Source organism: Plectropomus leopardus, chromosome 21 (assembly GCF_026936395.1).
Source record: "Plectropomus leopardus strain MGB_pleo_1.0 chromosome 21, ASM2693639v1, whole genome shotgun sequence".
Classification (NCBI taxonomy): Eukaryota; Metazoa; Chordata; class Actinopteri; order Perciformes; family Serranidae; genus Plectropomus; species Plectropomus leopardus.
Window position 1 is genome coordinate 4,454,026 of NC_142196.1, and position 24,970 is coordinate 4,478,995.

Genomic DNA, 24,970 nt, shown 5'->3' on the forward strand with positions numbered 1-24,970 from the left:
AGATTTGACAGCAGGCTACTGTTGAGCCTAATTTCACCTCAGCAGTGCAGAACAATCCGAGTTTTTCCCAGAATCCAAAACTGTCCACAACTATAAAACTAGTGAGAGTGGTATTTGATATTGGCAAGAAGCAGCTGAGTGTTTAAAAACCAGTAAAGGTTCAGTCCACTGAAAGAATGGCTGTAGCAGAATGTGAAAAGTTGGGCTGGTGTATTTATAAAAGAGTTAGGGACTAAAACAGATGTTCCTCTTTTTTTGGACGTTTTCATCACTGGAAATATCTGCTCTTAGTGGCGACAGTCCTGCTGTGGTATTTCTATAAAGCGGTTGCAGTAAATGCTTTTCAAGGTAGTTTTTCATCTCAACAGTCCAAGCTTTTGATTTTGCACCAAAGTAACACAACCGCCTCCAACATAAAGAGCTGAATACTGAGTGCTGGAAAATTGCACCTCTCACTTGGAAATGTTTTTACAAATGATTTATATGATGTAACCTTGTACTTCAGTTGGCATCAACAAACACTAGGCTATCACAGTGCAATTCAGTTATATGAGGTGATATAGGGTTCCAACAGCTTAAGGCAAATTAAATTTAATACTTTTTCATGCCACTCGGGATTACATTTATGAGCAATTTAATCAAAAAGAGAAAAAAGAAAAAGAGTAGCACTGTTACGAACAATGTTGCCTAAATGCTTACTGTGACTGAAGGTTGATATTGTTTTTTTAGGGCTGATAACAATTATTAGTAGTTAGTAACAACTGATATTTGAAACCGATATACATTTACAATAAAAAGATTTTTTTTTGTCAATATTTTGAATTTGGAATATAACAAACTCCAATGTCAAACAGTGTATTATTGCCTTTAGCAAATGTTTCATAAAAACTGAAACGTTCAAAATCATATACAGAAAGTTCAGAGTTCAGTGAAAATTTAAATAAAAAATGAATAAATAAAAATAGCTCCCTGAGGTTTTATAAAATTAAAGTTCCTCCAATTCTGACACTTGCTTTGCAATTTTTAATTAATTAATTTTATCAGCAATAAATAAAATAACACCAATACAGATAATCGCCAAGATGCCAAATATCGGCCCTGATAATCAGCCAGGCCGATAATCTGTCGAACTCTAATTATGACATAAAGCATTACAGTTTTGGTACAGTCAATAAGACACATCTGGTTAGAACTGGGAAATACCAGGCATTTATTGGATAATTTTTTTAACAGATTTTTTTTGTTTCGCTCTGTATGTGGGATTTTTTTCATGAAGATGTTAACAATTATTTTGAGATTTCACAACTTAATATCAGAAAAAAAAACAACAATTCATAAAATCCCATTTCCATTGTCTTGTTGTTAAAAAAAAGATTGAATACATTTTAATTCTAACAAAGGGCTTATTTTTAGATTAATGAATCCAGTGTTTTTTAGGACTTTTAAACAATCTGTTGGAACCCTGTGACGTATCCTTCAAAATAATAGCCTCTGGTGGAGATGCACAACTTTAAGTGCTCTTCTATCCTGCTAAAGTGTGTGTTTTCTCTGTAAAGACAGCGGGGCAGCAGGGAGAGAACTAGCCGAGGGCAAACAGAAATTTCAGGTGGGGTTTGATCTCTGGGCAGCAGAGCATGTTCTGCCTCTTTCATCTCTGCACTCTGTGAAACTGTACTCGGAGATACTGTTCATTTCAGCAACTCTGGGGAAATTCGGTAAAACAGGGAGTGACCGCTGTCTCCCGTTTGATGACTCAACCCCTCAGTCCTAATACCTGATCATTTTGGCGGGCTTATGGCAACAAGCAACGGGACATTTTAGGGATGTGATTGGATCAGGTCCATAATGAATTCAGGGCCTTAGAACAGTCCCACCTCTTATTTCCCACTCAGTAATCTGGCTGGGGGAGGATTGGAGAATAATCTGGATAGAAGGAGGGAGACGGAGGGAGGAGGGAGGGAGGAGGGACAATCCTCTCTGCTGTGATTCCTCTTTACACCAGCAATTTCTGTGGCAAAATGTGCTATAATATTCCAGTGCAAGTCTGGATGGTGATAATCTAATGATACTATTTATTAACATTCACCTGAATCCTGTGGTTAGAATATGATTGTATTGTGCAGGCTGGAATTAAACTCTGACACAAGCTGTGTTTTACAGATAATAAAGACTTTTTTTTAATGAAATGCATCCCAAAGGAGCATAGTTCATCAGTTTCATCAGTCTGACAACTGCATCTCATTTAGCTACAATGGATTTTGCTCAGTTAACAGTAACTCCATTCAAACTGAGTTATTACATCTGAGCAGACTCTGTGGGCTGTTGAGCATCACGAGAAGCATCTGAAAGCTCTGGGAAAAGGAAATCAGTGGACCTTAAAGGTCTCCCATTGTAAAAAATATATAAATACAATGAAAGTATCAAAATGCTAAAGCTAAAGCCACAGAGAAATGAACACAGTCCATATTCAGAAACTGCGCCTTTAAGAAGTCATTGGGACTTGCAGAAAGTTGTGATATTACAACTATACTATATAAAGGCAGAAAGTGCCACTACAGAGCTGTAACAGTCAATCTCCATTAATCCCCATTAAAGCACATCTTTTAGTAGAAAATAAAAATACAAGTACGAACCTAATCATGACTATAATATGGGACTTCAAGTTTGGAATTTATAGAAAACCCAAGTGATGAGTCCTAAAACACAGAAATGAGGCAGCATTTCAGCACCTCTAGTTCCTTTGTCTCAAAGTCAGTGGTTTTTGAATGTTTTTTTGTTTTTTTTATTTATAGCCTAACAAAAGCTTCTTCTTCTTTTTTTCTTCACTTCTGCCGATAATATTTAGGCACAAAAAATCCTTCAAGTGATGTTCATTTGTGGTTATCTTGCCAAATAAAATATGCAAGTATCATAAACATTTTCTTATCGACAGTTTGTTTTCTGCAATGATCCTTGACCACTAATTGTAACATAAACTGAAGTATATATATGTGATGGAACTAAGGTAGAAGAGACGTGATGTTGCACACAACGTCTTTTGTGATTAATCTAATGTACATCACACACAAGATGATATGAATATGATGTACTGAATTTTGGACCCCAGGAAGATTAGCTGGTGTCATTGGCATCAGCTTATGGGAATCATTTTAAATTAATAAATACATGAATTCAAAGTCCGATAGGCTTTTTGACAGGGGAACCAGGACAATGTTATCATTCTGGTGAGTCTACAGAAAATTGTCATCCCTGGGGCAATCTGTACGGTAGTTATAGTAAACATTCAAAGGTCAAGAAGTAGCCTAACTTTCAGCTTCATTACTTCTGAATATCAAAAAATCGGATTTTGCACATATTTACAATGCCAGGATTGGGGTCAAGATTTCAGACACAGCCCTAGTAGCAAAACCACATATTTACTGTTGAATGTAATACTTTAATGAGAGTGTGTATTATAAAGTAATCAAGAAAAGGGTGGAAAGCTTATCTTTGTCTATCAGCAGTTGTAAGCAGCCAGTGATAAGCAGTGATAAGAGCTAAAACAACAATGACAGTGAGAAAATATCAGTGACTCTCCAGATTCGTCAGTTAATCAGGCTGCACTGACAAAGACTGCACTACCACTGAACCATCCAGGGACAGAGACATTACAGTAATATGGCTTGTGGAAGAAGTCTATGGAGCTCAGGATGCAATGTAAACACAACACAACACATGTAGCTCTGCTGTTCAGACCTTAAGTCCTCCTCACAGACTGTAAATGAATGGACGGAGCCAACACAGACTCAAGCTAGCTTGCATAACTTTACCCTGTATGCTGTGACAGTGCAACTTCACCCATGCTGCCTCAAGTGCTGCCGGGAATATCGGAAGAGCCATATTCGGTCGCACGTGACCCACCCACCTTTGTAGTAAATACGACGGAGAGAGTGAAAGTTCACAGTCGGCGTTAGCATAAAAGACGTCCAATAAAGTAGCAAAATAACTCAAATTGGTTAGTAATTTAAAGAACGGGCAAGCGCGTTGCTGCTGCGCATTCACTGCTACTCGAGAGTAAGAGTTTCCGAGTTTCACCTGAAAGCAGCATTATCCCACAGCACTACACCGTGGCTGTGATGCGTGCGGTGAGCTCACTCATCCAAAATCACCGTCATTTCACTGCTACCAACACTCCGGCTGTCCACGCGCTTACCCCGCGCTCTATGCAAACAGCACACGTTCCCACACACTGCTAAAACAACAAAATGTCCCTTAAATAACGTGACTCACCGTTAGTTGTCCGCTTTTTGACAGTTTGTCGGGAGTCCGCGAGCGTCTCTGTCACTGCTATGATCCGCCCACCCGAGTGAGCACTCCGCTAGCCGCAGACTAACATGCTCCTCCCCGGGGAGGCTCTTATCCAATCAGAGCTCGATATTGCTGACTGGCTTTTGTTTTAACCAATGAAATCAAAATTAAAGAGTGAGTGACGAGCAAATTGTCCGATCACGGCATTCAAACTCTATGTAGGCCCTTCGTCGTCACTACATGTACTTTTGACAGACACCTTGGACACACAATGGAGAAGTTTGATTCCTTTTACGGGACGTTGTCGGTCCAATGGCCGGGAGGGACAGGCTCTGGATACAGCCACGGCCCAGGAAGACGCCCTTATATCGCCCAGATCACTGGAATGTCACCGGGATGAGTTATTAGAGAAAATACTTAAACAGTAGCGATTAGAAACTAGAAATGACACGTTCACCTGCATTACAGATAGGCCAGGTAGACATAGAGGTCAAAGACAGATCATTTTTCTTCAAATAAAACAATAATAATTATAATAGATAGAAGCACACACAATTTAAGGCAAATCACCATTATGTTTATAACTCCAATTACTCTGAAAATAAACTGCGAATGACCCACCAAAACAATGTTAAGATTGCATGTCCAATTAAAATATTAACACATTCTTCTGGCTGTTTCTCATACCATATCCACACATTTTCCCATCTGATGCGGTCAAATTACGATAACTTTCCATGTAAAGAACCTGAGAAAGGAGAAATCAAACGCGGTTTAACCTCAAAATGCTTCAAGCCCACGTAATGCAGGTTTACAGTGACACCTTGTGGCAGAAATGGCAAACTTCAGCTCCAAGCTGAAGCGTTCCACCTCTTTCTCAAGCTTGCATCATCGCAATGAATGTGTGATGTCAGAAATATATATTCTTCTGTCCCCGCCTCTCACCATCCAGCAGCCCGTCCCTCTGGAAATCTGTTCCTAAACACACCAGTGACTGCACCAGACTGTCTACATTGATAAAAATTACTCACAAATAACCCGCAAAGAGCTTTTTAATGTTTGATTCAGTGTCCTGTAGTGCTTTTTACTTGCCAGAGCCCTTAAAATATCTTTGAGTACCTTAAAAACTGGCCTATAGATGAAATCGGTTATTATTATTATTAAAAATAAAAAAAAAAGTCCAACTAATTGACATAAAGATCAGTCTTGACATCGTTTTGCTTTCAAAGAGGTTTATTGAAAGAAATATTTTGAAATTTTATAAAGTTCAACCATTGATAATGCTATCACACAATCAGAACCTAGAGCTTCACTATTTCCCCCTCCAACGTCCTTCAACATTTGATATGAATAAAGCACTGCATTGGCCAGCCCAGTATTAGATATAAATCTATGGTTAATGTTCCAGGGACTGCTTCAGAGTATACACTGTTCAAAGATTAACAATTTTCAAAACATTTGTGGGAGTTTTTCACACAAGTCAGTACTTTTCAGCAAATTGCGTTAGATTTCAACACCACATGCACTGAAAAGACAGAAATATGTGGTCCAACACTGCTCTCACATGTGTTGATAATAGTCAGTCTTCAGTGTGTAGCCTGTCCCAGCCGGGCGAAAGCAAGATTTAGAACATTTTAGATGCACTTGATTTAACTTTTTAGGCAAGAGCGGAAAAACAGGCCCAGGTAAATCAAGCGCTCCTTGATATTTGGGAAACAGGTAACAGTTCTGCCCAGGACTGCCACACATGCATCACTCCGTTACAGTGGTTTGCAACCAAAGATACAAATATACAATATAATATTGTATCATCCAGGATCACTATATTTGCAGCTATTCAGTACCCATCTCTTCCATAACCTGGAAGTAGTATGTATATATATATATGTATATATAAATATGACTCTCCCGCAACCCGGAAGAATTCAGTGTTTCACTCTACACACAGTTTGCAAGCATACAGCAAAAATCAGCTGCTTTGCACGTCAAACCCTCTCATCGCTGGACGATTCTCAGTGCAGCATGCAAGTAAAAATGTGCACAATATTAAAAGTCTTTAGCGTCATCATCCTAATCACCTTTAACTGTCATCCTCATATCCATTTTTACCATGGACAGCTTCATCTTTTTTTTTTCTCAAATAAGGTGATTATTTTCATAAGAAATTAGAGCAGACTTTATTTATTTAGTATATTTTCCTCTATAGTATTCTGCATTTCAAAGCATGCCAAAGAAATTTTTCAGTTTCTGCATAGTGCTGGCTATACGAGTGCCAAAGAGTTTGATTCCTTTACAAGTAGTAGAAGTCGGTATGTACAGGCAAGGAGTGACAGAGCAGATCCAGTGTTGTGTAAACGGTACCAAACCCCCCTCCCCAAGTGCTCAAAATATCTACAAATACAGGACCCAAGTCTGTTGGAACTCATAGAAAGTTGAACAGAGCTGAAAAAAGCTCAGCGGTATGGAAGAGCCATTAAGGTGTGTGTGTGTGTGTTGTGTAAGTGTGTAGGCGTGACTGTAAGCTGGGTTTATATGTCTGTAATTATGTTTAAATGCAAAGGGGAAAAACACTCTAACTTCCTCAAACACCCCCTCCCTTGTCCCCCATGGATTCAGTTTTCAAAGTGCCCCCTCTATTGTTATAATATGCAGTATGCATTACATAAATGTATTCTGTAGCACTGAATATTCCACTAAGGTCTACGGTCACATACGAGGAAGAAAAGTCGACAACAACCACATTCTAGTTTTGAGGTCATAGTTCTGAATTTTAAGATACAGTTCAGGCCACTAGGTGACTGTTATTTTATCACTAACAAAACTCTCGCTACAGTATGTGTGATGGCGAGGAGAGCCCACATCTGAAAATCGATTTTCAGATCAGATTCACGGGTAAAGAGCTTGATGGGTGTTTACTGGATATTCAGAGCCAAAGACTGATTTGTTATGGGACCTGGTGACCACAGGCAGGGACTGCTGGTGAAAACTAAGTGATGGTTATTGGTGTGTCAGTAAAGTAAACTGATTAAAACAACTAGCAGATAGGCTTCAGTAGTAAGAAGAACTCAGTAGATTTTGGTCAGTGCGATGCATTCACTCACATTTTAACTATAGAAAAAAGGTAGTCTAGCAACTTTGTCAATCCGTCCTCACTCCCAATTTGTCAAATACCCAAGTTTGGTCAGTGGCCCTCGGTGTCAGTTACTGACTCACACAGGCACCATTTAGCGTCTGTATATGATGCACTGGGCTTATTAGTGTAGAACAAATAGCATGCTAGTCAGAGTAGGGTGGGTCTGTCAAACAAACACAGGACTTTCACCAACGAGAGCACTGTTTGTGTCCCATGTAGAACCAATAGTCAATGCAGGGATATTTTATCAACCTATCAGATGCGGCATTACATTACTTTAGTAAGATGTTGTTATTTTATACCAATCTATGATCTCTTTTTCTAAACATAACCACATGCTTTTGTTGCTTAAATCAAAGGAAGTAAACTAAAAACTACATTGGAAGTTTATTTTGAAACAAGACCGCATGCATTTAATGAACACAACCTGAACATTTCCCCTCAACATGGAAGTTCTTTTTGTTTTTTTTAAAGACGCAAAAGTCAGTTACCAACGCACCAAGGCACCCATTAGCATCTGTAGAGGTCAACAGATCAGTTATCCACACCGCAAGTCAAACTCAAGCTGCTGCTGAGGACTAGAAGAATGGAGTATCATTAGCTACCTCCACATACAGATTAGACGCCACCCCAGACTATTCAAAGTGACCCTAGAGGGGTAACTAGTTTGACATGTAGGGCCACTGAGAGTCTGTATTTGACGTGGTGGGAGTGAGAATATGTTGTCTTTGCACCAACCTGTAATACAGTACAGAATATGTTGACTCAACTCATCAGCATTCAGCTGGAATCACTTTTTACAGTGCACAAACCATCCTCACCTTCACAATATTCCTCTGGTTTTCCAAAGTTTTCCAAAACCATCCCGATTATACTCCAAAAATGATTTTAAGTCACTTTTAGAATCTCCTTGGTTGAACTCTAAAATCACACATAATCCAGCTGTATTAACACGTGGGTTTAAAATGTCACCAATTATGATGATTTGTTACAGCATTCACTCGCTTTGGTTAGATACTAAAGTGCACCTTTACAAAGCGTGAGAGCAGCTGCTCACATACAGCTGCATGGTCCGATTACTGCACTGGAGAGACGCCGACGATCACTGCGAAAACAGGTAGAACAGGCAAAGTACACAATGTGTAATGAATGTGGCTTTGTGTGCATTTGCAAGTTGATCAGTTTAGAATTATTAACAATAATGTACCACTCACCAAGCACTTCATAAATATTAAATAAGCATTGGTTGTGTGAGTGTTAACTTCTGGATTATGAACACAAGAACATGAGTAGAGACCTGTTTAAACAGATAGCCTTCACTTGCTGAACCAAATGAGGTCTTCAATAACCCAAGACAACGTGACAAAACACAAACAACAATAATAAATAAATACAATAGCTTAAACCAGCAAGCGGCAAAATACAATCCTCACAATTCTGCATTAAAGGGGAACTCTGCCAGAATTAAGGTTCAGGATGTTACTGTGTAAAAGTCAGGTCCCTCCAATTATTCTCTTTCCTTCCTTCTGATTGGTTGGTTTTTCAGTTCTGAGACAAAGGAAATGAACCCTCCATCACCAATGACACGTTCCTGAGTCTTTATTAAACATCTGCACTGTTTAAGAATTAAAGTGCTAAAGGTTAATGGATGCAGTTAAGCTGCTACAAGTCTTAACTGTTTAAAGGACTATTGCACTTCAACAGGCTTTCCCCCCTCTGTTATGACTCTCCATCATGCTGTTACAGGAAAAGGGTCTATCTGTATAATTTCATAATTGGGGAAGATGTCATGGGCTATTTTATTTCCCTCCATCTTGGCAACTCAAAACTAAAGTTATTTCTGTGTTTTTGGGTCTAAGTGACTAAGTGACAGACTTTTGAAACTGGTCCAGTTGCGCCAAGAGCGCTGCAGCAGACACTGGCAGGCAGACCCCGATGTTAACCCTGGGGCAATAGCACACTGTCTAAATATATCCACTAAAAGTGCTTGTTATAGCCACTGACGGCTTTGTTTGTTATTTTGTCTGTCATTATTATGGAGAGGATCCCTACAGAGAAATAAAAGTTCATGTTTACCTTTTGCTTGATCCAATCTGTTTGTTATTGTCTTCTGTCAACAGCTCGACCTGTGAGACTTGTTTAGACATAATAACAGACTAGATAAAGCAAAAGGTAAACAAAGAAGCTATTTCTTTGTCAGACACTTAAAGCAATCTGAGCCTGTCAGTGGCGAAAACAAGAACTTTTTTGGACGTACATCGATCACATTGTGCTTTTGCCCCAAACTATTGCATTGTAGTTTGTTTGTTTGTTGTGGCTGCCAGCTGCTCTCTCAATGGACCATATTTCCAAATTGTTGTTCCTATTAGTCACTTCGACACAAAAAAATGGGAAAGTAGGGTCAAGGTTGAAAACTGCCAAAGTTTCCCTTTCAGTTTTAAGTATATGGGGTATCGTTGCACCTGCTCTTATTATTTCCTACATCTCTGCTTGCCCTGAGATATCTGGGTAAACTCCAGACTCCACTCTTCCACCATCTTAACACTATGCTCATTTCCATCACCACCATCACCTTTTCATAAATCATCAGGAAAAGTTACATTGCTATTAGTTCCATATCTAAATGATGATGTGTATGATTTAAAGGGAGAAGTGTGTTTGTCTCCCCAGACTCACATAATGGATATGCACTTTGCCAAGTGTCAAACTCCTGACTGTTCAATAATTGATTTTCAAACATTAAATCTAAAGACTTTTTTCATGTAAAATAATTCTTAGTATGCACCTTTCTCTCTGGTACCATCTAATTTAAAAAAGGTACAAATTTGCATCACAATTTTAAAGGGGAACATTATATAAATTGAGAATTCACCTGTGTTGTTTCCCTGGTCTAGGAAAGCTCAATCAATATTTTTTATCATGAGGTACTTTCTCCCTCTCTCAAATCCAGAAACCAGATAACATAGTCTAAAACTTATGATGTCATAGGGTATTAAGTCTGGAGCTGCTCCATAAACGACAAATTAGTTTTGTTCTATTATAGTGTTCTCAGTTCTGACACAGAAAGTGAATACTCAGAAATTTCTCTTGGGTTCATCTACAACATGTTTCACCTTTCATTTTCTATGGATCAACTTCGTACTTTACTTTGAGTTTGATGCTGCAATCGATTGTATTAGGAACTCGGGGGAAAAAAATGGCCTCTTACATGGAAAAGTGAAATGGAACCCTCATTTAAGTTTTAGCACTCAGTTTGTGGCTTTAGGAGAATATTGGCCGTGTTTACTTATATTTTTAGACTGTCTTAGACCACAGAAATAACATGTATGAATTTTGAAAATGGGTGTAATTGCCCTTTAATTCTCCATTCTGCTCACAAGTATCTATGACTGAAGTCAAAAGAACATTCAGATTCAGAGGAAATCACATCATTCACTGGTAAGTTGCCATTTTCTTGACATGTCAGATTTATCCAGTGGCTGCTGTGTTGCACTCCTTTAATGAGGCACAACCTCCTACTGACGTGATAGACTATTATGTAGGAGGATGACAGCCTGGACCAAAGACGTTTTCACTTTAGATTCAAGATCACTTTTCACACATTACGCTCTTCCAAGCCAAATGAAACCTGAGCAGCAGTCCGTTTTGATGGTGTTAGTGCATTGATGGCCTGCTAACATGACATAAAAAATATCAGAGGCCGTATTCACAAAAATTCTGAGGATACTCTCAGATAGCTCCCAACTGAGCCTAAAAATTTCAAGCTAAGTGTCAACGCTTTGGAGTGTTTTAGTTAAGGTCTCAGAGCAGCTCTGAGTGAGGACGGAACAGAAAACTTTTACCTTAGTAAAGAGGTGCCCCCATTTCTAGGTATAATACATTCCTTTAACAGATGTGATTGGTTGTCAAAGACATACCCCTTTGTGAGTCTGCAAGGTGTTAACACCCAGTGAAAATAAAATGAACTGTGTCACAACATGAGACTGTAAAGGAGCTTTTTGTGTCATCATACTGCTGCACTGTAACATTTTTCCAGTTGCAAATATCTAAGTATTGTGCTCACATTATTTGTGACATTATATCATTATTGCATTCGGTGGGAGATGTGTGCGTATCCCTAATGAGATCCACCACAAACATTATCCCTGCATTTTTAAAAAGGGGAAATTCTTTGTAATCAATAATTCTAAGAATTTTCCTAGAATTTCATCAATGAAGCAACTCTTACTACTAGGAAGCTTTGTGAATACGGCCCCAGATGTGCATCTGAGGACTTCAAAATGAGAGGTTATGATTTTAACACATGATAGAGTCCCAAAAACAGTGGTGCTAAAGTACAGTTTTTTCCTGTAATCACATTTGCTAAAAATTGTTGGATGACCTCCTAAGTATTTAAAAACCTACATTATAAAGGGTTTTTATTTGTGCTGTCTAGAGTCAAAAATACTCACTCTGTGTCATTTGGCTGTTTGAACAAGCCACTAAAATCAGTCTGGCGCAAAGAAAACACAGTATTAGAATCCAGTGACCCTCTACAGTGTGTGGAAGCAAACACACTATATGCCATGCTTTGCGAATGAGGACTAACATAAAACACGTATAAAGGTTTAAACCTGAACTTATCACACACACATAATAAGATTAAAGCACACTCACTCACCTCTTCTTGCCAGTGTTTGCATATTGTACTGTACATAGAATAATGGCGCATTCGGCTGGTCATTGTAAACTGGCAAACTTGTGGATTTGTGGATCACATGACGTATGTACAAGCATGTGAAAGCATTCTGGGTGCTCGCTCGGGTGAAAAAAAAAGTAAGGACAGATGAAATCTGAGGTAGCAAATTCAACAAAACTAAAATCACTCAACCTTTTTTCCTTTATGCGTGTGCTTAGATTTTTAGAAATGAAAGCAGGCCAGTATCATATCATAATAAGGTCTCTGTCTTTCTACTCATGGAATTAGTTACCCGGGGTTTCCTGTTTCACTGTTTATGTTAAGCTGTTTTTGGTGCACTGTTCCTGTGGTAAACTTGTAAGTTTGCCAGTTTACCTGTTTGTGACGCTGCCTAAGCATGCCATATGTTCTTCACTCACTAGCAAATCTGTACAATGCTTATGATCGGGCAGCTGATATGTTCATCGAGAATAATTCATGGCTTTTAACCCTCCAGTTCCCACCCCTGAGGTGCAAACCAGCCAATCCAGTGTGCTCTTGGGAAGGGGGAAGCGTTAGCTCCGCCTCCCGAGGGGGGGGCAGGACATCAGGGGGGAAGGAACCAATGACAGAACGGGATAGCAGGTTTCCTGTTAGGCCAGCTAACACTACAATTCACCAACCAGTTTGTGAGTTTATCGGAAGCGCCACGGACATATAGAGTAGAATAATCATTATATCAATAGGATTTTCAGTGCAAGACGTAAATGGCTACTTGTTTCGTCGTTATTTCTGTCCGTTGTTGTCTCGTTCTCATCCAACACTGGACACAGCAGTAAAGGGATTCTTCTACAGGATAGCAGTCATTTAAATGTGTGAAGCGTCATCGTTCAGATGACCGAGTGGTCCAGAACAGATCAGTCTGGTTCGACCTGGACTGTGTTCATTAAGTGGCAGAGCTCCTCTCTGCTCTCACTGTGGTTTTGGTTAAAGGTTGTGGAGTTCAGAAAGCTCCAGATGTTTCACATGGAGGGGGAGGGCAGAGAGAGATAGAGAGAGGCCTTGACCCTCCTCTTGACCCCCCGTCTGCCTGGCTTCACTCCCTCTGAGCCGTGTGTCCTGTCTAAAGAGGTCAGAGGTGAAATTTCAGCAGTGAAGATACAGTAGTGCCCTAAAGGTTTTTGTGGTAGGTACAGTAGGTGCCTCTTGATCTCCAAAGTGCCGTGAGGAACGGTGGAAACAGGAGGGACCGCAGGATAAATCATCACTCTCTCTGTATCCCTCCCTCCATCCCACTCTCCTCCCCCTTCACCTCTTCCTTAGCTCCCCCCCGGGTCCGAGCTGTGTCTCTGTGGTGTCCGTGAGTCCAGAGGTGTCTGTGGTTCTTGGAGGGACAGCCTCCTTTGGGTTTCAGAATCCAGGGAGGATACCTCTGTCCCCACAGCCCCTGACGCCATGCAGATCCCTGAACCAAAGTCTAACCCTGCTCCTAAGCTCGACCCCACTGCTGCCCCGCTCCCTAAATCTATCCCTACACCCGAACCCACAACTGGCCCTGAAATGCCTCCAGCCGCAGTGCCCAGTCCCAGCTCTAGCTCCAGATGCTGCCCCAGGCTGTCCAGTCCAGAGGGAGCCAGCTGGCCCTGGCTGGTGCTGATGAGGGGGGAGTCCTGGGGCTGCAGGGAGTCAAGAGGCTTGGCTGGGAACTCTTCAAAGTCCTGGCTATCCAAGATCTGCAGGGAAAGCAATCAAAACATTTATGTGCACAGTTAAGTCAAGCTACGGTCGTAGCTCCATTAGGACTGCTTGGACTACTGTCCTTGTCCTGATACTTTTTGCATTTTTTTGTTGTTTTTTTTCTGTTATTATCCCATCTTTCTTCTATGAATCTATGCAGTTCTCTGTCAAACCCTGGCGTGGGGACTATGGAGTATGTGCAGAACGCCAAGGCCAGTTCAGGTCTGGTTCAGGCGTGTACATGAAAGAGTAAATTGCCCCCTGTCCTAATGATCCAGATGTGTTAATCCGACTTTGGGAAATTCCACTCAGTCTGATTTCCATGAGACTAACATGTTTACATGTATTTTGAAAATCCAGTTTCAGTCGGACAATCAATAATAAATGACTTTTTTGAACATCATATAAACGGACTGACTGAGAGGTTACTGGGACTGACTGCTGCTCCGCTTTTCCTTTATTACTCACAAAGTCAAATTCATTTTATGAAGGTTGATCTCTGTGTCCTGTGGTTTCAGCCGAATTGCTAGAAGAAAATATTGTAGTTTTATGTGACCATGGATATGACATATGACCACTATACATAGTGGTCACCATACATATATTTTATGCATATCATATCAACATCTCTACAGTGACACAGTATATGAGCTGAATTTGTCATCAGGAGTTGGAGGGGATGGAGGATGCTGTGTCACCTGGGTGAGATACCTGCCAAGCTCAAGACCACTGCTGGACACTAGCAAACAACAAAACCGTTTTTTTTTTTTTTTATACGTTAACGCTTTGTCCAGCAGCTTTATAATCACTTAAAATGCGTGTTTTAATGTGGTCTATTGCTGTGCTTCCATCGGAGATAGTGCCACAAAAAGTGTTTTTTTATGAGTCATTGCTGCGTTTCCTATCAGAATATTGCCACAAAAACCTGTATCTTAGGCCAAAACATGATCTCTTCTAACCATATCAAAGTGGTGTTTGTTAATAACGTGCAAATGTAACCTGTCCATGGTTTGCAGAGACATACATTGCCAACATGTATTCTGGTGACTAGGTTGGTGCTTTATGAGAAAGAAAACTCAGTCAAGGAGAAAGTGTTGTGACAAAACTGTAACCACCATTGCTGGGATTGCAATCATAAGTATTGCTGATATGCAAAAAGTTTTCATGACGCTGTAAGAATTTCTACATTGTCTGTATAAATTGGCATGATAGAATGGTTCAAAAAAACAGTACAAAAATATCTCAAATTTATAAACCGTTCTCAGAAAATGCACAATGTAAAATTTTACAATAAATTATTGTTGTATAATTAACCATATATATAAACAGGGCATGTACTATTTGATGTGCTGTTATACATTCTAGTTACTGAAAATATGGGCATTGGGACAGTAAAGTAAAATTTGCAAAGTGTTCATTTTATCAAAACATGTCCTTCACCTGTGATAGGGAGGCCAGGGGGTCTGTCTCCAGAGGCGTAACAGGCTGGACCAGTCTCTCTCCTGGACCTGGTCCTGGGCCGGGACCTGGGTAAGGTGAGACCTGCAAAAGAAAAGGAAGTGTAGCCTTCTGTCTATAATAATAGACAGTCTGGTCATAATAATGGAAAGCTGTCCTTCATCCTGCCCCCTGTGGACGGGCTGACTTTGTCTCGCTCAAAGACAGATGCTTGATTAGCCCCTGTGATCACTAACATCATGCTTGTACATACACACCCCGTGTGTGTGTGTGTGTGTGTGCGCGTGCATGTGTGTGTGTGTGTGTGTTATTACCTGAGGTGGTGATGAGACGGCGCTGTAGGCAGGAGGAACCAGAGCCATCTGTCTCTGCAGCAGCTGCATGATTGCTCCGATGTCTGTTGACATGCGACTCTCCAACCTGCACACAGAAAGTAGGAGATGATCCTTTGATCTCTTGATCCACTCTTTAGAAAGTGCTTCATCGTTAAAGAGGGTCCTCACATGAAACTCGGCCATCAATGCATTAGAGAGAGGCAAACACTTTTGAAATTGGTGTCACATGACCAGAGAAAAACAGAGAAAAAGGACTGTGGCATTCACTTTTGCTCAAGAGGTAGAAAACCTACAGCCACCAAAATGCACTGTGCCAAACCAGAGCAAGGTTTTTTGGTGGGTAACGTAATACAAACTCGTCTGTTTAAAACAATGGTGGCCGGCTAGTAACAAATGATCTCAGCATACAGTTAAACTGTAAGTTGAAATATGTTTCTTGTATGAGGGTTGATCTCTGTGTCCTGTGGTTTCACCCCAATCGCTAGAAGAAAAATATTGGTGTTTTATGTAATTGCAAACCATGGGTATGATTATACATATATTTCATACATATCATATCAGCATCTCTATGACAAATCCCCTCGATAGACGATGCTGTTTGAGTTTTTTTTTCCCTAAATATTTTGAAAATTTACTAATTTGTGAAGGAATTTTTTACCCAAGTTGCTCATTACCAGTGTCCTATGTTTCTGAAAAAATGCACCAATTTGTTCAGGGTTTGATGGTTTAAATATTTGTGAAAGGCATCTGAAAGCAGCACAAGGAAAATAATGTTGATCCAGGTTTCAAAGGGCTAATCACTAAAATTTGGGAACATAAATGTCTAATATGAATGCTCTTTGCAAAGAAAAACTGTGTGAGAAAAACAATGGAAAGTACAATAGATCAAAGCTGAACCAGGAAGTCAGTCTGTAAAATATAATGGATGCGTAACAGAGAGAGTGTTTGTAATCCTCAGATCTCAACATTGTAGTTAGTGTCTAATTAGCAACTGATGCTGCAAAATACATTTGTATAATATTATATTATTCTGTCTACCTTCCACTTCTTGCAAAAACTTTCTGTTCTAATTGTTATACTTTTCAAAAACTTGTGCTGAAACGGCATTTCTCTTCCTGTCCTGCTGTTATTCTGCACAGAAGTCTGAAGTTTTACTGTACCTTATTAGTAAATTGGCATCTTGGTCACACAGTGGGAATACAGAATATGTGCTATACGCATACAGGAGGAGGAAGTTTCACCATCAAACCTGCTGGGTCCTATCTGAGACTCCCATCCAGCTAGTTAGGACTCATTCTGCAGATCTCCTACAACTTTCTGAAGTCCAGCGTAGACTTAACCGTATGTGCAGATATTTTCAGTACATGGAAGGAGTTTTTTCCCCATCCTAAATTCCTCACACACATGTTCAGCCTGCTGACACATCCTATCCAGCAGAGGCATCCAGTCAATCATGCGTTACAGCAGCGAGCATACAGCTGAAGGCGCAGACAGCTTCAGAGCAAAAAGCCGGCAAAAAGACGGAGCTTGTGATCTCAACAAGACCTGACAAAGAGCCTGATCCAGCAAAAGGCTACAGGGACGGAAAAACTCTTTTTTTCCGCAGTGGTGGAAAAGGACATGGTCTCACACTGTTAGATGACTGCAGAGTTTTAGCAGGGACTTTCATATTGTCTTCCTTCAACAAGATACAGAACACAAAAGAACAGCTACAGTCAGACCAACACACACGAGCCAGAATGCACACCCAGACCTTCAACCAGTCCCACCTGTTGAGCTGTTTCTGCAGCAGGTCCAGGCGTGTGTCCAGCTGGTTGCGCTGCTGTCGGCTCAGGCTGTGCAGCGGCGTGTTGAGGGGTGGGGGGGAAGCCAGACTGCAGCTAGGAACCTCCTGGTACTGACCGCCTCCCCGACTCTCCCCCCAAAAACTGAAGATGTGGGACACGCCTGAGAATGCACCTGTGGGAGAAGAAGACAGGTGGAGAAGGAGAGAGAGTGTGTGTTTGCGCAGGCATGACTGTACAGTTTTGAAGTACTTGTACTTTATTTGAGTATCTTTAATATTAGTTGGTTTACGTGATTATTGCATAAAGAAAAAAACACAAGAATTTTTTTTAGAAAATCTAAAAAAATATTAAGTAGCCAACTGACTGAGGATGTATATATATATATATATATATATATATATATATATATATATATATATTCAAGTTTTATGCATTTTATGCATTGCAACCTTTTCAGTGCAGGACATGTACTTTGTGTGGTATTAGAACTTTTTTTAAAGTGTTCAAATTTTTATAAAATTTGATTAAAAAATATCAATTAGGAAATTGACTTAGAATTTTTTTTCTTAGTTTTCTGCATTGGGTACTTTTACTTTTAATATGTTAAGGACATTTTTCTGATTATAATTGTGGTATGCATACTTTCATTTAAGTAAAGGAACTGCATACCTCTGTATGCTGTATACTTTAGGTCTACTATTCTGTTGTGTTTTACCTGACAGGGCATTGCAGGTGTTCCCAGTTTTGGGATCTCCATCACCCTCTGTGTTCTCACTGAAGTTCCTGGGCGGGGCTTGAGCCAGAGGGTTCTCCAGCATTGCTGGTGGAGGGGCGAGTCTGGTCACAACTGACTCCTCCCCCTGTAAAAGGTTTGGATCCAAGATATTAAAGGTAGAGTTTGGATCTTTTGAAGTCAGGTTGTGTGAGTCACCTATCCATAGTTTTTTCACATTCTAAGGAGGTCGCACTCCGGCCAGGGTTGGTGGGTTTAGTCTTTAAAATGACATAGATGTTTTTGGTGGGACTTTTTTTTTAAATATGTCTTGCTGCTGTCCAGCTTCTCCAAACTGGGGGTCAACCAGGATCTACTGTATGCATTGACACTGATAATGGATAAGTACATCATACAACCCCTCTTCCAGAGATCCAAACCATCAGTTTTCATTGCACGATGGTGAACAACAAAGGCAACCGAAAAACAAGAAGTGTTTTGGAGTTGGACATAATGAAAAGTGTAGTTATACCTCATCACCGCTGGAGTGTGAAGACACTGAGCTTCGGTGTGCCTGCCACTGCCTCTTAGGTGCCTCCTCCTGTTTTTGGTTGCTGGCTGCCTCCCTCTGTCTCCGCCTTGCAGACTTATGGGACTTTTTAATTTCTCCAGCATCTGCATCATCTGGACAGAGGTTTCCCAGGATAAATTAAAAAAGAGGGAGATTGGCCGGTCCAGGACTCCAGACTAACTTTTCAAAGATGACCAATAGGAGAGGATTGCCAGAGAAACTTTATAATGAAATGAAATTTGCTGATGTTGTATTTCTGTTACCATTCAGACAGACAGATAATTTGGAGATGTTTTTATGTGACAGTAAAACAAATGGTCAGACTGAGATATGAGCTGTAAAGGAAAGGTCACCTTTTTCTGTGCGTCTTCGGAATGATAACTTGCGTCTGCGTAATTTGTTGAATCCTCCACAGTTGGAGTCATCACTGCTTGGAGAGCCTGGGATCATGTTGGTCTGAAACAAGGAGCAGCATTAACAGCCTTTATTTAGGGATACAGTATGAGGATGCTATTTGAAAAACCAGCAACAGTAAGAATCAGGAACTCTGTTGAAAAAGTTTAAATCTTTGCTTGGATAAACTCACATCTCGAAGGTTGAAGGTGATTTCCAGGTTGTTCCAGAAGTGGTCTGCAAACTCAGGATACATATCTAGCACCTCTAGAACATCTTCTCTGAAGATTTTGTGCAGGTCGCAGTAGGTCAGAGCCCTCACATCAGCATTGGATTTACCCGGACGAGAATACAGGTTGATGGGCTCGCCGAAGATATCATTCTTCCCTGGAGGAGATGAAAACAATGAAAACCTTTATAGATAAAAGACAAGTTTGTATTGTCAGTGGTGATTTCACTCTGCGCTGGCAGACGATTAATCACAGGATCTCCGATTGTGAGTTTACAGGGCGACAGAAGGTGAGGCATTTTCAAAAGATTACACTCTGGAACCTGGTTTCAAAAGTTTGCGTTTTCAGACCCCAAAACAGCGTTGTCATGTGAACAAAAGGCCAAACCGAGGCCTGAATGAGGGTGAATAGATAATGACTGAATTTGCATTTCTGCGTAAACTATTCGTTTAAGAAACTTTAAAGTCCTGCTGCTGCTTTATTAAGACAAAGTCTTGACTTTAAGGGAAATTCTTGGAAATTGTTACAATTCTAAGAATTTTCTTAGAATGTCATCACCAGGAGTAACTATTTCTACCAGAGAACCTTTATGAATGCAGCCCCAGATCTTTACATAATAGAACTTTATCATTAATTAATTCATTTTGTTAACCGTTTTCCTGTTTTGGGAGCTAGACCCAATCCCAGCTCATGCTGACAGGAGACGAGGTGAAACCCAGGACATGTCTTTAGTTGTGCTAACCTGAATCTAAACATTGAACTTTTGGGAGTAACACTCTATGCTCACCAACAGATGGCACTACCAACTAATGCATGTGCTAGAGCAGTTGAGAGGCGGCGTGGCTTAAACTTGTTCTTAGTCAACACCCAGAGAGTGGAGCAAGGGGACAAGGGCCACAGTATGTGGTAAATGTCATCAGTAAAACATATACTGAAAACTTTAAATTGTATTTCTTGTACCTAAGATGGCTACCACCACGTCTCCTCTCAGTATCTCGATGGATCCCCTGGATATGAAGTAGAGAGCAGTAAGAACGTCTCCGGCATGGACCAGCGTGTCACCCGGGGGTGCGTGGGTGGTCTTGAACTTCATGGCCAGCGCCCTGAGGCAGCCCTTGGTGGAGCCTTTAAAAGCTTTACAGTTCTGCAGCAGCGTCCGGTTCAGATGGAGGCAGATATCTGCCTGGAGACACTCTGGGAAACCTTTCAGCACCTGGGGAGAGGGAGCGAGGAAGCAGAGGGAGGGGAGGAGTATACAAAGTAGAAGTAATAGAGAGGAAGGGGAGGACAGGAGGAGACAGAAGACAGACAGTTGAATAAAAGTTATACACAGATACACGCGGGAAAAATAAAGAAGAAGAAAGATGAGTGAGGTGCAAGGAGACAGCAAGAGAAGGGAGGAGTGGAGGCAGGACAAAGAAAGCGGATGAACTGATAGTGAGAGGTTACATCAGCATTGATTTTTGCTATTAGCAGAAATTGATCGATGTGCGAAATCCAGAACATAAAGCTAATGTCAAATAAATGTCACAGATTATGGACTCTTTAAAATGAATCATTAAAAGTGTCTTTACACACTTTATTATCATCATCTCCGCTGGTGAACATTCATGGGACATTATCCTTTTACTGTTATTACACCATTCCACAAATTTACATGACAAAACTGAATTGCCTATACATTAACCAGAAGAGGTCATGGTTTTAATCTAATCTTTTATGATTTTAAGTTCTAAATGTAAGGAGAAGATGGACATGAGTTCTTCTTTCTCTTAAAATGGGCCTATGCAGTCAATTTTAGAGCTTCAGTGCAAAATTATTTCAAACTGTATTTCAGAGAGCCTACCAGAACGGAGACAGCGGGCCCGTAGAGTGTAATTAATATGAAGAATTGGTGCAATTTTAATGAGTTCACTGCGAGCAAGGGAAGCCGAAGCTCTTTTAAGCGGCAGGCTAGGAGCTTGTAACTCTCTGGCTGAGTGCACACAACAGAACTGTTCCTAAAACACCAACACCATGTTTCTTCCCCTCCATTTCTCTCTTTTCCATCCATTTAGAGCTTCTCTCTTCATTTCAGACTTCACTGGGTTCAGTCTTTATCTCTCTATAAGCAAGTGTCCATCTCTTGTTTTGACATTTGTCTCACAGCGAAATCTGACAAGTTGATTTTACTTTAAAAAAAAGTTGAGGAAACTGGTAATTCCACTTGTCATTTTTTAGTTGCAACAACCTCACAAATTAAGCAAATACAGCAAAATTTTGTATAACTTGACATAGAGATACATTAAGATTAATATTTATATTTATTTATTTATATATATTTTTTAACAATTATTTTTGGGGACTTTTATTGCCTTTAATGGACAGGACAGTTTTACCGTGAAAGGGGGAGAGAGAGAGGGGGCGACATGCAGTCAAGGGTTGAGGCTGGAATCGGGCCCGCAGCTGCTGCGGCGAGGTCACAGCCTCTGTATATGGGGCACTGCTCTAATCACTGAGCCACCAGGCACCCCATATTTTCTCATATTTTTCAAGGCAATCTGATTTTTTTTTTTTTAAAGTAAAATCAACTTGTCAGACTTGATGTTACTCAATTTTTTTAAAAAAAATCTCATCAGATTTTCAAATCAAACTGTTAAGTTTAATTAAAATGTTGTTATACTTACTGAATTTTGTGGAATTATTGCATCTTAAAAATGACAAGTTTAATCAAATCAATCTTTTCAAGTTTTAGCAACTTCAGTAAACTAATTTTATTGTGCTATATATCTGTATTCTGCTGGTTACGAAATATTCAATCGTATTTGTTTCTTTTAAACATGTCACCAAATCAGAATTCCCAGATCTCCTAATTTGATCATTAGCAAATCCTTATTGTGTTGATCAAGTGAAGTCAGACTAACTTGGTTAGCTGAAGTTCCTAACACTTAGAAAGAAAAAAGTCATTTCACTTGTCATTTTTAAGTTGCAACAGCTTCACAAAATTAAGTAAATATGGCTAAATTTTGAGTAAACTTCACAATTAGATATAAAGTAAACATAAATTAAGACTAATAGTTTTATTTACTTTCTTTTTTCAAGGAACATGTTTCCAAGATTATTTTGAGTAAGATCAACTTGTTAGATTGTACAGCACTCTAGACTTTTTACTCCAGTAATTATTCACTTTTTTAAATGTTATACGATCTGCTCTGAAGACAGTCAAACACATAGAAGCGTTAAAACAAATACAACAAACTCACAACACAGCTGAGAACTCCCTTTGCGTATTTTAATAATAGCCTGCTATTACTCCCTGCAAACAACAACCATTTTGTTGATTTGTGGGTTGCCAGGTTCAACCCCCAAAAAGTGCTGAAGTGAGATTTTAGAGGCAGGGTACATCAGGTGTTTTTTGGCTCCACTTTACTGGAGCGTTTAGCAGATGCTGAACTGCTGACTTTCAAGGTCACACTGTTATTGTTTATATAAATGTTTTCTGTCATGATATATTATTGTGGTCTTTGCTGTAGCTTTTTCTGCTGAGTAATGCTTCTTTTGTGTGGAAAGAAATGCTTTTATGGGCTTTTGTGTCTTTTTTTTTCACGGCCTGTGGGACACTTTCACCACGCAACCACTCTGCAGCTGCAGCCAAATACACACAGGTGGCTGTATATCTGACAATTTAATTTAGATGCAGTTAGCTGCCTGGTAGGTGTCGAGCAGGGCATAGGTTAAAATAAATACACACCAATCAGCCACAGCATTAAAACCAATGACAGGTCAAATGAATAATATTGATCATCTCGTATAAATGCAATGTTCTGCTGTGAGGCCTTGGGTCCTGGCATTTATGTGGCAGCCGCTTAGCTCGCATTATCCACCCAAACACCTAGTGATGGATGACTAGCTGAAAGCCACATTTGAGTAAAAGTAGCGATACCTTACCAGAAAATGACAATGGTAGAGGTTAAAGTCACATATGAGAATATAAATGGGTAGGGTCTAAAAGGAGCTGATATTTACTGTACTTAACTATCAAAAGTAGTTTTATGATATTAAAAGTATCAAAAGTAAAAGCACAAGTTAATGCTGTCAATCAAAAAGCAAGCGATCAGATTACTGAGAATTATTACATTTACCCATTTGTAACATACATCACCTTAAAAATGGAGCTGATAATACATGTGAAGAAAAACTAGGGTTTTTTTTAGAACTTAAAGGATTTAAAGAACAAAATCCTGTTTTTCCTTCTCTCTCATTCCTTCACTTGTCTGTCCATTCCTTCATTCCTTCCCTGTTTTGTAGAAAGTAACTAAAATGCATACGAGAAATGCAGTGGAGTGAAAGGGAAAGTTGACAGAAATAATAAAAATACTTCCAAAAATACTTATATAGCACTGTCATGAAGTATTATCACTTTGTTAAATTACAACACTGCAAACAAGTGCAGACTAAGCACAGCCCCGATGGACAATGCACTATGCCACACAGCAAAAATTGCTCAGGAATGGCCCAAGGAACTTGATAATGAGCTCAACGCACCAACCTAGCCTCCAAATTCCCCAGATCTCTGTCTGATTGAGCATCTGTGGGGCCTACCGATCGATAGAGGTCCCGCTTTTCAACTAACAGGACTCAAAGGATCTGCTGCCAACGCCCTGGTGCCAGACATCACACAACACCCTCACAGGTCCCATGTCCATGCCTTGACAGGTCAGAACTGAATCTAATCCATGAAGGTCCCTCTGTGGGTACCGGCATGTCTCACTGATGTTTGATCGGATTAGGACGTGGGGAATATTGAGGCCTGGCCGATGCCTTGAGCTTTCTGTCACAATGCTCTGACTATTCCCGAGCAATTTGTGCTGTGTGGCATGGTGCATTGTTGGAGGACACAGTCATTGGGGAGTGCCGTCACTGTGAGAGGTTGTACTTGGTGGGGGTGGTGGGGGCTCGGTGTTTACCAGCGGAACATTGCATGTAAAGAGATGCTCTGAGCCGTATATCCAGGATGGAATTAGTAAGCTTTGCTGGCAAATTATAAAAGAAACACTGTAATGATATTCAGTGTCCGAAAACAGAAATCCAGTGATATCTTGATGTGTACATGTTATGAAATGGAAATGAATTGGGGAAAATGTTCATCTGCTGTTGAGACACCCAGTTCTCATTCCAAACACGTCAAATAGTCAATACTTTTGGCGTAGGAGTGTGACGCCAAAAGCCACCTTCTGCATCCACATCAAACTCATACACAAGTGCTGGAAGACATCGGGTGTGTCCACATGCGACTCACACAGGTGGTGTCACTTAACAACACGGCTGGATGATATGTCACATGCCCCTAAGGCTGCCGGTAACCATGTAATATTAAGGGCGTGAATGTGCTCATCAAGCGGGCGGGTGGGGAGGTGGATGGGTCCCACAAACAACCGACTTACGTGTGAACGTGCAGAGTTTTCTTCCCATGTGGATGTGTGAGTAGGTGTGGGTTTTTTTTTTTCTGAACCCTATCATGTTCCTCTTTTGTCTAAACCTAACCATCCATGACTTTGGTGACTTATCCCAACCATTGTGACAGTCTGCACTATTGTGTGAACACAGGGACCATGCTGTTTCATCCCACCACGTGCATTTGTTGACATCACTGTAGCAACATCGCCGTAGCGGCATCCTGAAGCGTAAACA

The 24,970-nt window shown here is 40.3% G+C and overlaps 2 protein-coding genes across 15 annotated transcripts in view; both read right to left on the minus strand.

Annotated features, from left to right (window-relative positions):
- The window catches only part of LOC121960427 (uncharacterized), a 145,324-nt gene extending 140,968 nt beyond the window's left edge, over positions 1 to 4,356 (minus strand). For all 11 annotated transcript variants that reach the window (XM_088072006.1, XM_088071993.1, XM_088072000.1 and 8 more), the window contains exon 1: positions 4,270 to 4,356. The gene's annotated coding sequence lies outside the window, so the exon portion shown is untranslated. The remainder of the gene's footprint in view (positions 1 to 4,269) is intronic.
- A 1,146-nt stretch (positions 4,357 to 5,502) lies between these two features.
- kcnh2b (potassium voltage-gated channel, subfamily H (eag-related), member 2b) overlaps positions 5,503 to 24,970 on the minus strand; it is a 336,501-nt gene continuing 317,033 nt past the window's right edge. For all 4 annotated transcript variants that reach the window (XM_088072346.1, XM_088072345.1, XM_088072347.1 and 1 more), the window contains 9 exons: positions 20,261 to 20,513; positions 19,264 to 19,457; positions 19,031 to 19,133; positions 18,639 to 18,790; positions 18,110 to 18,254; positions 17,377 to 17,566; positions 15,587 to 15,692; positions 15,255 to 15,356; positions 5,503 to 13,810 (listed from right to left, as the gene is read on the minus strand). In XM_088072346.1, coding sequence (XP_087928472.1) covers positions 13,397 to 13,810; positions 15,255 to 15,356; positions 15,587 to 15,692; positions 17,377 to 17,566; positions 18,110 to 18,254; positions 18,639 to 18,790; positions 19,031 to 19,133; positions 19,264 to 19,457; positions 20,261 to 20,513 — 1,659 coding nt within the window. In that variant the 3' untranslated portion in view covers positions 5,503 to 13,396. The remainder of the gene's footprint in view (positions 13,811 to 15,254; positions 15,357 to 15,586; positions 15,693 to 17,376; positions 17,567 to 18,109; positions 18,255 to 18,638; positions 18,791 to 19,030; positions 19,134 to 19,263; positions 19,458 to 20,260; positions 20,514 to 24,970) is intronic.